This window comes from Salvelinus fontinalis, chromosome 4 (genome assembly GCF_029448725.1).
Source record: "Salvelinus fontinalis isolate EN_2023a chromosome 4, ASM2944872v1, whole genome shotgun sequence".
Lineage (NCBI taxonomy): Eukaryota > Metazoa > Chordata > Actinopteri > Salmoniformes > Salmonidae > Salvelinus > Salvelinus fontinalis.
In genome coordinates this window covers 28,014,999-28,029,323 of record NC_074668.1, presented here as the reverse complement: position 1 = coordinate 28,029,323, position 14,325 = coordinate 28,014,999, and the positions used below count along the sequence as shown (strand labels likewise).

The 14,325-nt window shown below is 44.2% G+C and overlaps 1 protein-coding gene across 2 annotated transcripts; it reads right to left on the bottom strand.

Annotated features, from left to right (window-relative positions):
• Positions 1 to 10: 10 nt before the first annotated feature.
• On the bottom strand, positions 11 to 13,612 carry LOC129853460 (ankyrin repeat and LEM domain-containing protein 2-like). Of its 2 annotated transcripts, none has more exons than XM_055919526.1 (13): positions 13,524 to 13,612; positions 11,355 to 11,893; positions 6,540 to 6,737; positions 6,134 to 6,327; positions 5,757 to 5,945; positions 4,235 to 4,357; positions 4,065 to 4,128; positions 3,799 to 3,980; positions 3,550 to 3,656; positions 3,185 to 3,375; positions 2,099 to 2,981; positions 1,852 to 1,983; positions 11 to 1,670 (listed from the first exon to the last, which is right to left on the bottom strand). In XM_055919526.1, the coding sequence occupies exons 2-13, from the start codon at positions 11,875 to 11,877 to the stop codon at positions 1,451 to 1,453; spliced, it is 3,006 nt and encodes a 1,001-aa protein (XP_055775501.1). In that variant the 5' UTR covers positions 11,878 to 11,893; positions 13,524 to 13,612; the 3' UTR covers positions 11 to 1,450. The 2 variants fall into 2 exon arrangements, with proteins under 2 accessions (XP_055775501.1, XP_055775500.1); XM_055919525.1 differs by lacking the exon at positions 13,524 to 13,612 and adding an exon at positions 12,596 to 12,860.
• Between the last annotated feature and the right edge of the window lie 713 nt (positions 13,613 to 14,325).

Here is a 14,325-nt window from a genome sequence, read left to right as displayed (position 1 = left end):
CAAATGACAATTCAAAGGCGAGGAAACTTGTATTTATTAGTCGAATGCAAATGAAAATATCTGGACATACAGAAGAGGGGAAAATTTGCGATGAAGTGAAACTTTTTTATGCCTTTAAAATAAAGCACAGAATGCCAAAGCACAATAAGCATGTTTAAGTATTTAGGTGCAATTTGCAGAACACCACATTCATAAAACAGAATCTAATCTGTCACCTGTAAGCACAACAGACAATACAATCCTCTCCATGAAATAGTTTGTGCCTTTGATCAAAATTTAAATTCACATTCAATATTACTCACGTCTCTCATACTGACCCAGACTGACAATATATAGTAAGGGTGATTTCTATTGAATTTGGATTGATAGCTGTTAACTTCTAGATTAGCTTTGCTGGCTGGAAAACCATACATTTTACAGCAGTTTGTAAATTGACTATTTTAACAGTGATAGCAATCTTCCTAGAGTTTGGCTATTGCAGGTTCTTGCACATTCATATTCAGTCAGCCATTGATTATACATTAGTAAACATGTCTCTGTTGCTCTACAGTAACCTGTTATGTGCAGCTTGGTATTTTTCAGACACATTTAGCAAAGCCAAGAAGCGTTCAAGAAGTTCAGCTTTTGTGTGAGACTGACGGTCGTTAGAGAAGTGTCAAGACAACACAGAAATGACCAAAATGCACAAAGAAACATTGGTACCTGGAAAATGAAAACATTTCAATTTATTAAATAACAAAATAAAAACATGGGAAAACTCAGCGTATGATCATTTTCCCCATGTTTGCATTGCAGTCTTTTGCTGTGCTAGCTCCAGTAGGATGGTGGTTGCTATGCTGTTGTGTGTCAGGATGCATACATTTTGATCAAACTGGACAGGATGTGCCTAATTCTGATTGGAGACTGACTGGTCCATCGTTTCTGACAATTAAGGCAATTCCTGAACTGAGAACAAAATCACTGGCAGTTGGTTTAATACACACAATAAAAAGTTGGTTTTGTGCTAATGACTGACATACCAAAAATAACTACAATTATTTACTTTTTAAAAACATATTTTCAGTTAGTGAATCCTATCGAGGATTATAGTCTGAGGTTTAACAAACATCTACTCAATCTTTTGGGGAGTGCAGCTGTATTCAAAGTACACTGAGCTATGATACAGGTGTTTCACACTATGAATAAAATGAATGTCTAGTCAACAGTCATACGGTATGTAGTACAGACTGAAGGAAACCTGTTTCTTTTTTAAAAAGTCTGAGTATGTCACAACCCAACATACTGAGAATCTCATATGTATGCAATATATAGTAATACCATACATCATTAACATTAATACAAATCTTCAAGACACTTGTGCATATTTTGTTAGGTACGTGGTTTTGGGCTCTGGCATATTTCACCACCGTGGTGGCAGAGTTGTAGCCTATCGTTTCTGGCCGGGGGGGTGTTAGGGGTCGTTGATGTGCCTGAGGCGGATGCGCTGGATGTAGCTGGCGTGTGCAGGGCTGTAGCGGCTGGTGCTGGTGAAGTCCGGAGAGCCTGTGTGCCGGGCGGGACTGAAGCGGCCACCGGCAGGGGACAAAAGGCTGCTGACAGGAGAGCCGTGTGTGAGGGGAGAGGCCCGATGTACCCTGGAGCTGCTTTTTACCCCCACAGGGCTGGGCCAGCTGAAAGACAAACAGAAACAAAGCCATAATTAGAGTCTGCGTTTATTACTTACATGTGATAGCAACTTACATTTTAAGCACTTGTCAATGTGTTTCCATATTTACAAGACAACTTGCAGGCAATGACAACTGTTCATGGGGGCATTTTTTTGTTGTTGCTGTGAAGAATCGTCAAACCAACCTTTGCATGTCTGAAGAGGTGTATGTCTGCATTGTACTTTTCCATTTCTGAATGCTGGGGAACTTTGAGAGGTCAATGTCTATGACTTCTATTGCGGACAGAACCTCTCTGTCCAACTTAGTTGGTGAATCCCTGAAAGACAAAACGAGAGAGACAAGTTGAAAGTGTTGACAAATTTAATTTCTGTTGTTTGCTAATGTCCTTAACTAAAAACCTCAGAACCGTCACCCTAATCCCCATCACTTGCCCTTCAATGAAAAGTCCCCTTCTGATGCGAGGTGGGGTCCGTGCTAGGAACTCATGGGAGTTGTCCAGAGATGTATAGGAGCTGGATGATCCGGAGCTGCTCAGATCCCTCCCCCCGTGATCCCACGACTTAGATCTGGCGCAGAGCGTGCGCCCCGACACCGTCCCTGGCCCCCTAGTCCTCTGGCCCAGAGCCTCCAAGCTCTCCTCAGCCGTAAAGTACTCCTCCGAGCTGCCGCTTCCACCACTGGCCCGGTCTTCCACCTCTCCCTCCCTCACACGCCTCTCCCTGTCCCCAGGCTCCAAGCTACAGCCCCTCTCAAACAAATAGTCCTCGTTGCTGTTACCCTCCAGTGTGAGGTGGCCCACCCCAGATGCCAGTTCATCCCGGGAGAGTCCATCCCTGTGTCCCCCGCTACTCCTCCGTTCCCTGTACCTGGTAAGGCCGTTCAGCCCGTCCTGCAGGGACATCCTCTCAAACTCCACCATCAGGTTGGTGATAGGTGACAGCAGACGGGAGGGGGACGAGGAGGTGCGGGGGGACCCCTTGTCCCCGTTGTGAGTCCTCTCTGCCCCCGTGGAGGGACAAAGGCCGTTGTTGCAGACGGGCGAGAGGAGGCTCTCTGACACAGAGGAGCACAGAAGGTGTCGTTCGGCGGCTGTCTCGATGAGGTCATCGGCGCCGTGGTGGGACACGGGCAGGATGTGGAACTCATGGAGGCCCAGCCCACCCACAGCGCCCGCAAGACCGTCCTTAGAACACGCTGAGGTGATACTGGTGAGCGCCGCATTCTGACGGTTCTTTATCTCCTCCAGGCTGACGTCATCACCCTCATCCAGGAAGGCCCCCACCGAGATGGAGTTGCAGAACTTCTTGGGCTTCCCTGTGAATGGCAGAGGGGAGGGACAAAATGTTTATGTTAAGCTACAAGAAATACATTTACTGGTCAATCTAAAATAGTACAGGAACATCAATTCAAGACTGTGACGGCAGCATCTCATCTTTCGCCTTTCTCAAACTTGATCATTGGAATTCAATACCACAGCTATACAGTTTATCAATAGCAACTGGTGAGGGTAACGTTACCCGGGGAAGGTGTTCTGAAGCGGTTGCTGGTTACGTTCTCCCCTGCCACTTCGTGTGCACGCTGACTGAAGTCCTTCTTGTTGAGGTACTCCTCCAGCTTACGGAGGCCGTCTGCAGACGACAGGTCGGTGAAACTATCCAGGAAGTCCCAGTACTCAGCCCAGGGGTGGCCCAGCTCCCTGGCAAGGTCTCTGTAAGGGAAAACACAACACACTACTGTTGGAGAAGCATGCGTACATTGTAGTGGGTGTAAAAATGTATTCTTCCCTTTTCTAAGATATTCAAATGTCAAAGTGACTGCACTGGTAAAGTAACAGAGACACAGTAGAACATAGTTGTTGAACTTGTGGACTTTCCAGATGTACCTGCCCACTCGCTCTGCTCCACGGTCAGGGTCGGACTTCAGGATGTGCTGGAAGTACCCTGCCCTGTCTCTGGGGGGCGTCTTCCACACCCGACGGAACTCATCTGCCTGCAAGGAAGACACTAATTAGAAGTTACATACATCCTGTGTTTCTACAACAGCTTCCCACATGAAAATAGAAAAGAAAGAAATGAAGTGTGAAAATAAGAGAAGAAGAATGTGCGGTGAAAGGAGATAATGCGATAATGACCTTAGATGGGCTGAGTGGGCCAGCGAATGCCCTGACTGCCATCACCGGATCCATGGGACTTCGTGTGAGCCTGGGAGCCAGCGAATGAGGAAGAGTTTCTGATGGCTCAGGTGACCAGGGAGCACCAATGACAGGCTGGGATGAGTTGTCTATGGCCCTCAGTAGGCGTATATAACAGCGATCTGTGACAGAAGGGAAGGTGTTATTGGGTAAATAGGGAAGTATAGGAAAACATAAGTCCTGTGATTGGGAGGCAGTGAACTTACCTTCCAAATAGTCACATATCTTCTGTTTCACCTCTTGGGTTTTGTTTTTTCTTTCACAAATAACCTGTCAGGGATACAGAAGAATTTCATGAAAATCAAGTAGTCATGTGGACCAATCAGCAGTCGGTAGCTAGTTGTTAAAAAAAATCTATATTTCTGGAGCAACTCACATCAGATGGCTTCTGGTCGTACTTGTTTTTGCAGTTTTTATCTGTATCAGGATGTGAACACAGGACATTCACCACTTCTGGACACCCGAACTTACAGGCAAAGTGGAGTGGTGTCTCAAAGCCCTGGGACACACAACCAAAGTTACACACACACACACAGCAAGAACATTGGCACTTCAATCCAAAACACACAAGTCGGTTACAGTTAAACCTAAACATACAGTTGGCAATAGCCATGCACTCAAAAAGTAGTTTCATAGAGCTTACATCATTTGTCGATTTTTTTACTATTTCATTTGCACAAACGGCCGGCTAATTCAGTGTTATACCTACAGTTTGACCTACAAGGCGGTGGGTAATATACTTATGGAGAGAGCCAGTGGTGTAGTGGATGGTATACGCAAGTATACCCACTTTCTTTTAGAGGCCATTGCGCATACTAACTTCTTATTCCCAACGCTGTGTATCAAAGTAGTGGAGTGGAGGTATACGCCGTACTAATTAATAAGGCTGATGGAGCAGATCAGAATGTTTAGCTTAAAAATGGTAGCAAACTATTATTTCGTCCCATTTTAAGCGTAGCAATGTGCACACGGCGGTAGGCCTGCGAGAAAACACCAGTCTAAAATGCGACACCGCACATTAGAGCGGTTTCATGGACAGAGACGGAAATATCCGTTAAGAGATTTAGAAAGAGGGGAGATCTAAAAGATTAAACTACTGTATCACATGTTGCTAATTCGACTAGGATAATGCCTGTTGCTGCTAGACAATGAAAGAAAGTTGATTTGAAAACCAATAGAACAGAAGAGCACATATGAGAAAGTCTTTATAAAATAATAATTTCTATGGTGGAATTTTGGCTATAGGCTACTTTGAAGCAAGGTAAGACATGCCCCATAATATGAAGTAAAACGTCCAGGTTTCAAAAAACAAAAATCAGGTACAGGACAAATATATTGATAATGATAATGATAGACCTAACTATCTTCTGGTAGATGGAAAGGCTTTCCCAAAAACCTTCTCTATTAAATGTTAACTACGAAGTAACCTATGTCCACTTGGCAGAATGATATGACTATTTGAATCAATCCAGTGGCCATTTGTTTTCACAAACTCCATCTCATGTGTGCTACAGAAACACCGCTAACCACAGAAAACAGTGCCAGTTGCCTACGCAGCTGAATTAAAGGGTCGGCCTAACTACACACAAAACCCCCCGAAATGTCTTTTCGCAGACCTCAAAAGTGGTCTCCTAACGTGGTTTAAGCATTGTCCTGGACTATTTCAAAAAGTATGACAATGAGAGCGGAAATCTGGAAAAAAAGGGGAATATCAGAAACCTGTGAATTTCTGACCCGGTTTCAATAGTAGGCATACTATTACCCTACTTGCACAGTACAGCTTGGATTGGCCTGACTGTGAAAGACCAATATGGGATTCAGTGGGTATGTCACGGTCAATAACATTTTCACACAGGGCGCCTGTCCTTCGCGGGTGGACCGTTCGTAAGTATACTCACAGCTTTGTCTGGGGTGTTGAGGTAAAGGTCCACGATGTAGCGGATGCGTTTCTGCATCATGGCCTCCAGGTCATCAGGGTACATGAGCCTCATGAATTCCGGGTTCTCCAGCGTGTCCAGCAGGAGCTGGGCGATCCCTGGCTCGTTCTCCTTGGCTGCCACGTGCATCACGTTGTACCTGCATCCCTCCTGGGAACACACGGAGGAATGAATTTAGTGTGTGGAGAACTTTTAGGATGAATTATTCTGCTAAAAAAGAAAAACGCTTGATTTCATCCACATATATCATTACAGTATATTAATCTGGTGCAGTAGTATAGGCTATATTAAAAAGGTGGCGCACATCCACTAAAGATTATTGTTCCACCCCGACTCGCCTGCACTACGGTGGGGTTGTCTCCAGAGCCGATGAGATAGCGTGGGTTGCTCCAGACCAGCTCACTGAAGGCCACCTCATCCCCCTTCTCCACAGCTTTCCTCAGCTTGGCTGTCAGGTCCTGGCAGCGAGGGCTTTTGAAGCTGTTGGCCCTCTCCCTGTTGATGGCGTCTACCTCCACGACAGGGATGTTGTCTAATGCGACAGAACCGAGAGGTGGAGACAGCGGAATGCGATAAACAGCTTACTCGTTTCAAACTTGGACGTGTGTCCAAGAAATGAAACGCTATCCAAATACCCTTGAAAAGCACTGACTTGGTGTATTTGTCTAGGAATGTACAAATAAGTACTGAGCTAATGTCTTTTTTTTGTGAGGAGAGAATAATTGTCCTCAGCACAACACTCACCCTTGCAGAAGACCAGGCCTGGTATGACAGGGGAGACACAGGGGGCACATTTACTGGGAGAGGGGTAGTAGTCACAGATCCCTTTGGCAAATTTCTCAGCATCCTCTTGATTGGAGAAGGCTTTAAAGCGAGCTCCTACCCTCATCTTCTTCACAGCCTGAAGAGCCTCCTTCTTATCCCCATACACATGGGACCTCTCTGAACCAGGAAGAACAAATAAACATTGAAATGTACGTTTAGATCGCTCCGGATGTCTACCTACAAATAGAAACATTCCAGAATTGGATTTAGAACAGGTCCTGGTCAGATATTATGCCATCACAAGCAAAGCAGCTCAAAGTCTTACTACTGCTAGAAATTGTAGTCGCCATGCTGATCCAGAATGCCATTTAAGGTGACAGATGTTCTGTGTGTCTCAACCACTGACTTCAAGTCAAAACAAAAATAAACCCTGAACAGCATGATGTCATGGACAACATAAAATGTTTGAATTGGACATTGACTGTGGTGTGACAGCATGCGGGGTCAACTTCATTATTGGATCAACATAGCTAGCCTGCCAACAGTTCTCTACCTTTGCATTTCTGTGTGAAAATAAATAATTACATAAACTTTTGACTGATTAACAGGCCAAAGTAAATTGCAGGTTTGGGTGATACCTCAAAAAGAAATTGAAAAAAAATACACATGGATTTCTCCCCCCCCCTACAATTTTATTCATAGGTCCTTTGGAGGAAGGATTGTTGACATACGTTTGAATCTTAAAGCATAATAATTATGCTTCCAGATACAAATACACTGCTCAAAAAAATGAAGGGTACACTTAAACAACACAATGTAACTCCAAGTCAATCACACTTCTGTGAAATCAAACTGTCCACTTAGGAAGCAACACTGATTGACAATACATTTCACATGCTGTTGTGCAAATGGAATAGACAAAAGGTGGAAATTATAGGCAATTAGCAAGACACCCCGAATAAAGGAGTGGTTCTGCAGGTGGTGACCACAGACCATTTCTCAGTTCCTATGCTTCCTGACTGATGTTTTGGTCACTTTTGAATGCTGGCGGTGCTTTCACTCTAGTGGTAGCATGAGACGGAGTCTACAACCCACACAAGTGGCTCAGGTAGTGCAGCTCATCCAGGATGGCACATCAATGCGAGCTGTGGCAAGAAGGTTTGCTGTGTCTGTCAGCGTAGTGTCCAGAGCATGGAGGCGCTACCAGGAGACAGGCCAGTACATCAGGAGATGTGGAGGCGGCCGTAGGAGGGCAACAACCCAGCAGCAGGACCGCTACCTCCGACTTTGTGCAAGGAGGAGCACTGCCAGAGCCCTGCAAAATGACCCCCAGCAGGCCACAAATGTGCATGTGTCTGCTCAAACAGTCAGAAACAGACTCCATGAGGGGGGTATGAGGGCCCGACGTCCACAGGTGGGGGTTGTGCTTTACAGCCCAACACCGTGCAGGATGTTTGGCATTTGCCAGAGAACACCAAGATTGGCAAATTCGCCACTGGCGCCCTGTGCTCTTCACAGATGAAAGCAGGTTCACACGCACATGTGACAGACGTGACAGAGTCTGGAAACGCCGTGGAGAACGTTCTGCTGCCTGCAACATCCTCCAGCAAGACCGGTTTGGCGGTGGGTCAGTCATGGTGTGGGTGTGGCATTTCTTTGGGGGGCCGCACAGCCCTCCATGGGCTCGCCAGAAGTAGCCTGACTGCCATTAGGTACCGAGATGAGATCCTCAGACCCCTTGTGAGACCATATGCTGGTGCGGTTGGCCCTGGGTTCCTCCTAATGCAAGACAATGCTAGACCTCATGTGGCTGGAGTGTGTCAGCAGTTCCTGCAAGAGGAAGGCATTGATGCTATGGACTGGCCCGCCCGTTCCCCAGACCTGAATCCAATTGAGCACATCTGGGACATCATGTCTCGCTCCATCCACCAACGCCACATTGCACCACAGACTGTCCAGGAGTTGGCAGATGCTTTAGTCCAGGTCTGGGAGGAGATCCCTCAGGAGACCATCCGCCACCTCATCAGGAGCATGCCCAGGCGTTGTAGGGAGGTCATACAGGCACGTGGAGGCCACACACACTACTGAGCCTCATTTTGACTTGTTTTAAGGACATTACATCAAAGTTGGATCAGCCTGTAGTGTGGTTTTCCACTTTAATTTTGAGTGTGACTCCAAATCCAGACCTCCATGGGTTGATAAATTTCTTTTCCATTGATCATTTTTTGTGATTTTGTTGTCAGCACATTCAACTATGTAAAGAAAAAAGTATTTAATAAGAATATTTCATTCATTCAGATCTAGGATATGTTATTTTAGTGTTCCCTTTATTTTTTTGAGCAGTGTATATGACATATACCCTATATATACAAAAGTATGTGGACACCCCTTCAAATGAGTGGATTTGGCTATTTCAGCCACACCTGTTGCTGACAGGTGTAGAAAATAGAGCACACAACCATGCAATCTCCATTGACAAACATTGGCCTTACTGAAGAGCTCAGTGACTTTCAACGTAGCACTGTCATAGGATACCACCTCTCCAACTAGTCAGTTCGTCAAATTTCTGCCCTGCTAGAGCTTCCCCGGTCAACTGTAAGTACTGTTATTATGAAGTGGAAACGTCTAGGAGCAATAACGACTCAGCCGCAAAGTGGTAGGCAACACAAGCTCACAGAACGGACCACCAAGTGCTGAAACGTGTAAAAATAGTCTATCCACGGTTGCAACACTCACTACAGAGTTCTAAACTGCCTCTGGATGCAACATCAGCACAAGAACTGTTCGCCGGGAGCTTCCTGAAATGGGTTTCCATGGCTGAGCAGCCACACACACAAGCCTAAGAACACCATGCACAATGCCAAGCGTTGGCTGGAGTGGTGTAAAGCTCGCTGCCATTGGACTCTGTAGCAGGGCTGCCCAATTCCTCTCCTAATCAGGGAATAATTCAGACCTGGGACACCAGGTGAGCACAATTAACTACCAGGTAGAAACAAAAACAAAAGTGTTCTGCCCTCCAGGACCAGAATTTCTGTAGAGTATATTATGTTAAACAATATATACAAAAAGTAAGCAAATAAAATGTTATATTTTAAATATGCATGTTTATAATTTTCAATATTGATCAATTAACGGCAGATTTTTTTTTTTTATTGAAATAAAAGTACTACTCATAGCAGAGCAAGTGGTACAGCTTCATACAGTGCATTCTGAAAGTATTCAGACCCCTTGACCTTTTCACCTTTTATTACGTTAGTCTTATTCTAAAATGAATGAAATTAAGAAAAAAAAATCCTCAACCTATACACAATACCCCATAATAACAAAGCGAAAACACGTTTAGAAATTTTAGCAAATTTATTACAAATAAAAAACAGATATCTTATTTACATAAGTATTCAGACCCTTTGCTATGAGCCTCGAAATTGAGCTAAGGTGCATCCTGTTTCCATTGATCATCCTTGAGATGTTTGATTGGAGTCCACCTGTGGTAATTTCAATTGATTGAACATGATTTGGAAAGGCACACACTGGTCTATATAAGATCCCACAGTTGACAGTGCATGTCAGAGCAAAAACCAAGCCATGAGGTTGAAGGAATTGTCCATAGAGCGCTGAGACAGGATTGTGTCGAGGCAGAGATAAGGGGAAGGGTACCAAAAAATGTCTGCAGCATTGAAGGTCCCCAAGAACACAGTGGCCTTCATCATTCTTAAATAGAAGAAGTTTGGAACCACCAAGGCACTTCCTAGAGCTGGCCGCCTGGCCAAACTGAGCAATCGGAGGAGAGGTGCCTTGGTCAGGGAGGTGACAAGAACCTGATGGTCACTCTGACAGAACTCTAGTTCCTCTGTGGAGATGGGAGAACCTTCCAGACAGACAGTGATCTCTGCAGCACTACACCAATCAGGCCTTTATGGTAGAGTGGAAACTCCTCAGTAAAAAGGCATATGACAGCCCACTTGGAGTTTGCCAAAACGGCACCTAAAAGGACTGACCATGAGAAACAAGATTCTCTTATCTGATGAAATCAAGATTGAACTCTTTGGCCTGAATGCCAAGCGTCACGTCTGGAGGAAACCTGGCACCATCCCTATGGTGAAGCACGGTGATGGCAGCATCATGCTGTGGGGATGTTTTTCAGTGGCATGGACTGGGAGACTAGTCAGGATCGAGGGAAAGATGAACGAAGCAAAGTACAGAAAGAGCATTGATGAAAGCCTGCTCCAGAGCGCTCAGGACCTCAGACTGGGGCGAAGGTTCACCTTCCAACAGGACAACAAACCTAAGCACAGCCAAGACAATGCAGGAGTGGCTTCGGGACAAGTCTCAATGTCCTTGAGTGGCCCAACCAGAGCAGACTTGAACCCGATCTAACATCTCTGGAGAGACCTGAAAATAGCTGTGCAGCGACTCTCCCCATCCAACCTGACAGAGCTTGAGAGAATCTGCAGAGAAGGAGAGAAACTCCCCAAATACAGGTGTGCCAAGCTTGTAGCATCATACCCAAGAAGACTCGAAGCTGTAATCACTGCCAAAGGTGTGTAGATTGAGGGGGGAAAAAACAATGTATTCCATTTTAGAAGACTAACGTAACAAAATGTGGAAAAAGTCAAGGGGTCTGAATACTTTCAGAATGGACTGTATGACAGTTTGCTTTGTAGCACATATAGATGAAATAATATGGAGTCTAAAAGGGGGCCAAAATGTCAAATATTCGAATTTAAATTAATTATTTGTCAATTATGCTTTAAGATACAAATGTAGAATATAAGTCAACAATCTGTGTCTTACCATTTGTAGCCAAGACATCATCCCACAACGGACACACTCCATAGAAGAACGTTGGTGACATTTGTGCTGTCTTTGAAGGAGTCTCTGCTTTAGACTGAGAGCCAGGGTCTTCCACACCAATATTACAAGGGATCCTTGACTTTACTGTCAGGCCAAGTTCCTCTTCCTCTGGGGGATTGAGCCCCATTCCGTAACCAAAGTCCACCTCATCAGTGACAACCTTAAGAGAGTCAGTGCCAGTGGGTGCTGATGTTGTGGCACATGATGGCACCGGTTTGGCCTGCCCTGCTGCACTGGCGGCCATTGCACTGCTGCCTGGGCCTGTGGTGGTGGCATTACTGCTACGGTCCGTGTCTGTGGCGCTGCTGCTGCCCTCGGCTTCTGTCAAGACGCGGGCTAACTTCCTCTCGAAGATAGCACGAGTGGTGGCCGTGATTGGGCCGCACTTGAGGTCGGCCCTGGTGAATTCCTCTCGCAGCTCGTCTGCACTCAGCCCTCTCAGCCTGCTCAGAACCGCCTCCATGCTTCAGCTAGGCTATCTGCATTGGGGAGGGAGGGATTTGATAGTCAAACTGCTGTGTAATGATAGTGACACTGACAGTATAATACAATACAATTATTAATGTGCATATGGCTACTTTTTAATCTTTGCATGGTTAGGAAATATGTTTAAAATGTATTTAGGAAGAATTAAAAACACTGAACAGACCCCCTATTGAGCTTATTTATAACAAATCCACCCCATTCACCCCGATCCATACTAGACAGCCCTTAAATACGGCTCTGCCATTAAAAGCCAAAGAGGTATAGCTGTAACTGCTCAAAGCCTAGAACAAATTATTTATCTTGGATATGAAAAAACCCTAAAACAAACCTTAACCCCACTGCAGCCCGCCTACGTGACGCTTGGTTTTTAAGCAGCTTCCCAAACATGCAAGCCATAATGAACGGAACGGGCGATTCGAAATATTTGCACAGGGGGCAAAGCTCTGATCAAAATCTATGAATAAAGTCTTTAGCGTTAGATATTTTTTAAAATCAACGATTTCAGAGGAGGCGTGGGAATATTTAGAATGTTAATCGATTCAAACGCATGGTGTCACGCCCAAGTGCCATTCCTGTTGTCTACTTTCGTGCATTAACAATTTGATATCTCATGTCTTCATGGTAATTTTACCGATACAAATCTATTTTAACTCAGACTTGATTACATCAGACGACACATGTACATCCCTACTTACCAGACATCACCTTAATTTATTTTCGTTCATGATCTGAAATGTATTTCAATATTTAGCAAAGACAAACTGTTGAAATAGACAATGCTCAAGACCGTCTGGAATCGTGTCATTGTTTACAAGACATTGTACGCATGCTCACTTCCAAGGCAGGGCTCATGCCAGTGAGGGGGTTCGATTATTCCGTCCCGGGGTACACCGGCTATGGCCCGTCACTTCATCGGGCAAAAACGGGGAGGGAGGAGAGCCCTTCTCAAATCGAAAAGTAATATGGGCAGCTTGGTCATCATTCATAAACATAGAACATCTCTTTTCCATAAAATAAATGTTAGGATTTTCAAATAGTTTATTTGTTAGGCAGATAAAGCGTTTTAATCAAAAGCAAATGTGCATGTGAAAAAATAATCCTACTCGCATTACTACACGTGCTTAGTTAAGTCTATTTTGTTTTGAGCCGACTTGGCCGTCGCACAGAGCCGGCCACCTGGCTCAAGCCCGGGAGGCAGCACGGATCCAAATTGAATGGAATACACTTTCAGCCGGTGCAAAACACTCCTACACGATTAATTGCTGGCTAGTTAAACCGGAAGTTTAGCCTAAAAACTAGCTAGCCAGCAACACACTTCACATATATAATATTGGTAACTTTTGGCTAGTCGAAGAAAAGTATACCCCCACAACATTAAAATCAATTTGATCCTTCCGAAAAACACTTCCAGGAAGCTACCCGTGTATAGGCAGACATACGCTAGTTAATGTACAACCAACAACAATTAGCTAGCTGGTTAGCTGTGACAACTGTAAATTGAGTAAACAAGTTGGATAACACAATGATATTTTGATAACGCAAAGACTGGTAAATTTTGACTTGGAAACGTCACTTATTTCACATTATTTGAAATGACAACATAATCAACGTTAGCATGCACACCTCCTTGCTCTCCTCCTGCCAAGTCCTGTCCTCACCACGACGGTTTCAAAATGTGATGATAAAGGACCCGGGTTTTGACTAACATAATGCTTGCTCGAAATTGAGCCTGTACTCTGAAGTGAGCCATGCTAGCCAGTCAGACAGTCATAATCTATCACTGGTGTAAAGTAAATACTTTAAAGTACTAACGTTACTTAAGTAGTTTCTTGGGGGTATCTGTATTTTACTATTTATATTTTTGACTACTTTTACATCAATACATTCCTTAAGAAAATATTGTACTTCTTACTACATACATTTTCCTTGACTCCCAAAAGTAGTCGTTACATTTTGAATGCTTAGCAGGACAGGAAAATAGTCAAATTCATGCACTTATCAACAGAACATCCCTGGTCATCCCTACTGCCTCTGATCTGGCAGACTCACTAAACACACATGCTTCGTTTGTAAATTATTTCTCAATGTTGGAGCGTGCCCATGGCTTCCGGAAGAAAAAAAAATGTTAGCATCTGGTTTTCTTAATATAAGGAATTTGAAATGATTTTTACTTTTGATACTTAAATATAATTTAAACCTAGTACTTTGACTTTTACTTGAGTCATTTTCTATTAAGGTGTCTTTTACTCAAGTATTACAGTCGGGTACTTTTTCCACCACTGTAATCTATCAAATTATATACTATTAACAAATTGAATATGTATCTCCAAATATAAAAGATAGCTATGGAAAAGCCAGTTTGGAAAAAATGATGAAGCATGGGATCAATTAATTAAAGGTAATCTAATCAATTATAAGTCCTACA